The 3,606-nt window shown below is 34.8% G+C and overlaps 1 protein-coding gene across 7 annotated transcripts in view; it reads left to right on the forward strand.

Annotated features, from left to right (window-relative positions):
• The window catches only part of CREM (cAMP responsive element modulator), a 110,840-nt gene that overhangs the window by 66,356 nt on the left and 40,878 nt on the right, over positions 1-3,606 (forward strand). For 4 of the 7 annotated variants that reach the window (XM_012642194.1, XM_012642192.1, XM_012642193.1 and 1 more), the window contains one exon: positions 3,171-3,359. The exons of the other annotated variants lie outside the window; for them this stretch is intronic. In XM_012642194.1, the coding sequence (XP_012497648.1) occupies positions 3,171-3,359 (189 nt within the window). The remainder of the gene's footprint in view (positions 1-3,170; positions 3,360-3,606) is intronic. 7 annotated transcript variants of the gene reach the window in all.

The raw sequence follows: 3,606 nt of genomic DNA on the forward strand, positions 1-3,606 counted from the left end.
ATTGCAAGCAGATAGCATACCAGCAGGCTTGAATCAATCAATAATGGAAACTGAAGTAGAATTTAATCTAGCTCTTCGATTTTAATTCCTTTAGATTATTTTATGAAACTATTTTTTATTTTGTGTAATGTTTTTAAGAATGACTTGTAAGTGGAAATAAATATACATATTGTCTAAAATTAAAAGGCACTTTTCTTCTGTTTGAGTACTGATTAATTGTCTAAAATTAAAAGGCACTTTTCTTCTGTTCGAGTACTGATTAATATTCATAGACCAGTGTGGACTCTTCATTGCTGTCAGCGAAAATGTACGCAGTCGTGGGAGTCAACCTTTATGCCTCGGTTGCATGTGTCAGTCTAGGAAAGGATGAACAATGCCTATGTTCCCAGGGTTAAAATTAGTGGGAAATGAAAAGGTATTTTATTTTGATTTGTCACTAATGGCCTTGCTATGGGCCAGTCATTTTATTTGAAAATGATCAGCCAGATACAATCTCTGGGATTTGTTTTGAAATATTCCATTTAAAAAAAGGGGAGGGGGAGTAGGCAGGGGAAATGGATGACAGAAAAATTCTCTCTACTTTTATGTTTGTTGCAAATTTTTCGTAATAAGTTTTTATGAAAATATAACTAGTTTATGTGAAAATATAATTAGATAAAATAGAACATGTGTCTAAATTCATTCAATTAATCTTACCTTATTTTTTCTTACTGTTTAATTTATCTTGATTTATGTTGATTGAAAACACATGTTATGCTAGCCTTAATTATTTTTGAAACCCAGTAAGTTTCTTCCTCAAATCTTTGAATACACATGGGCACATACAAAACCTATTTCCAGGATCCTGAAGCATTGGGAAATCTTGTTTAATGTCAAATAAGAGATAACATTTTGGATGGGAAAGTCCTCTTGTCACTTGACAACACCAAAATCAAAAACACTTTGGTATAAAAAAATGAAAGCTAGGCTGAAGTGTCAGACTGGTTGGAAGAAAAGTTTTCTCCCTAGCACCAACTTTGTGTATGTGTGTGTGCGTGTGTGTGTGCGCGCGTGTGTTTATTTAGCTTTTGTTTTCCACATCTAATTACATAATGACTTCACCAGAAACTAAAATGACGAGAGAAACAGATTCTTGGTATGTCAGCTGTTCACAGTGTGAAAGCAACAAAGTTTTGGTTGGAACTATGGGGAAGCATTACTGAAAAAGAAAAAAAACAGTAAAACAGAAAAAAGGAAATAAGAAAAGCAAAAAGAAAGTAAGAAGAGAAAAAAGAAAGATCTTTGTCATCTACCTATTTAGTGGTTCTTACCTTGGAGGCAGCTACACTCACCTGAGATCAGCTAGTCCAAAAGCTCGATAATTGTGTTAGTGTTGAAATATTAAGTTCTGTGATTGGGATTTGAAAACATAACCTCATTTAACTCTTCTAGACTCACAAGTGGCTTAAGTTGTTTATACTGGTCTGCCATGAGAAAATATAATAGCCATTTATTCATTTATTTATTGAGTGGCTGCTTTGCACTAGGCTTTGTGCTTCTAACACATTGTGGTTATTTATACTACCTGTGGCTGTTCTTTCTAAAGCACTGTTTCTATGACATCAAACTCATTATCAACTGAAAATATACATTTAAATATATGACAACATAAACAATTCACTTATGTCCAGCCATGAAGAGCCAAGAAAGCAGTATCTCTTGTCTTTTTCATACTTCTCTCTTAAGAAGTTAGATCTCTCCCAAACCCTTTCATTGTGAGGGCTGAATCCTGAGACCCATGAATCTTGGAAGAGTTGTGGTTTAAAAATGTCCTGTTTTTAAAATGTGTATGGAATATAATGCTCTAGATGAGCCACATAAAGTGATATCACATCAGGGTTTCTCAGCCTCAGCACTGTTGACATTCTGTAACTGATTCTTCAGTTTATGTCCGTCCCACTCCAAGAGTGGCTTGTCGGTGAACTAAAACACAGAGACTGCGTCTGTGTTGAAATCTTTTTAAAAATGTTAATCCATCTTTCCGCGTTAGGCAGTAGAACCTTAAATGAACTGTAAATTTGTTGTTATTCTTTCCATAGTTCCGATAGGTTTGTCCTACCAGGTTATCACCTAAGTGGTCTTTTGCTTAGATGCCATTAAAAACGTTTGGAAATGACCTGGAAATACTCCGAGTATATTTTAAACACTACTGTAACGTTCTTGTAAGACATTAACATTGATTTATAGGTGTTGTGTTATTCTGATGATGTGGTTTTTAAATCTTCATTCTAAAGTCTAGTTAACTAGTTCATAGGTGATTTTTTTTTTAAAAAGCATTGGTTCCACTTAATGTCTACTGTTTAAACTTTATATCAAAGTACACAGACCTCTCAGATATTTTAAACAGTACTTATTTGTCTATTAGAGTGAAATTTTAAAACAAAACACTTGACCAATTATTCTTTTGAAACTTTAAGCTAACTTTTAAATATAACTGGCAAGTCTCATATTTAGAGGAAGCTACCGTTAGCTGTAGTCATTCAAGACACTTGGTGGAGGTACACATTGTCGCACAATCCTTTCAATAGAGTTACCTTTTCAGGACCTTCCAGCTTAACGTTTTATGTTTCAGAAGATATATTCTCCTGATGTAGTCAAAAGGGTAAAGGTTACAATTTTGTAGACTTGAGCTTTAAGACCAAAATATGATATATATATATCTCTTTAAAAGCTACTTTCTTTTGCTAACTTAGGAAAGCAGTTAGCTGAAATAAAGGTACAAATTCACTGTAATTGTGATACTCGATGGCAATTTCACTGGCCATTTCTTAAATGTTAGAAGAACGCGGTTTATAACTAAAAACATCTAAGAGAATGGAGAGGACCAGGGGGCGGGACTGTCTCCGTGTCTCTTGCTCTTAAATAATTCAGTTGGATGGGTGCTAAGGAGGAGAAAAACTCCACGCGCTCTGTGAATTTCAAATAATTCTGAATATAAAATATTTTCAAGTGTTTACAAGTTTTTTAGAGTATTGTCCCGTGTTCCTTCATCCATTCAGCCTAGAAAATAAGGGTAACTTGAGAACGAGAAGCCGTGGTAATAAACAGACCTAGAGTATATTCTTCCAATATGGGGTTATTAAAAACTGAATCTTGAAATTCTCTAATATTTCTTTTCTTTTTCTGTTAAGTTGCCATAGCCCAAGGTGGAACAATCCAGATTTCTAACCCAGGATCTGATGGTGTTCAGGGACTACAGGCATTAACAATGACAAATTCAGGAGCTCCTCCACCAGGTGCTACAATCGTACAGTACGCAACACAATCAGCCGATGGCACACAGCAGTTCTTTGTCCCAGGCAGCCAGGTTGTTGTTCAAGGTATATTTTATTCATCTAATACGTTTAGAATACCTATTATCACACCATTTAGTGGTGATTTTATAGTTTTCCGAAATATACAGAAGATAGATTTGGGCGGTGGGGAGTTGGGAGGCTCTTAAAAAGGCTTTAAAGAAGAAATATTTTAGTACATTCAACAGCAAGTTAAATTCTATGATGTTCACTTTTCAGCAGGTTTGACTGGCTCTAAAGAAAGGCGAAATTCAGAGTAGCATGATAGAAAAAC

The sequence above is a fragment of the Propithecus coquereli genome, unplaced genomic scaffold (genome assembly GCF_000956105.1).
Source record: "Propithecus coquereli isolate 6110/MARCELLA unplaced genomic scaffold, Pcoq_1.0 Scaffold177, whole genome shotgun sequence".
Taxonomy (NCBI): domain Eukaryota; kingdom Metazoa; phylum Chordata; class Mammalia; order Primates; family Indriidae; genus Propithecus; species Propithecus coquereli.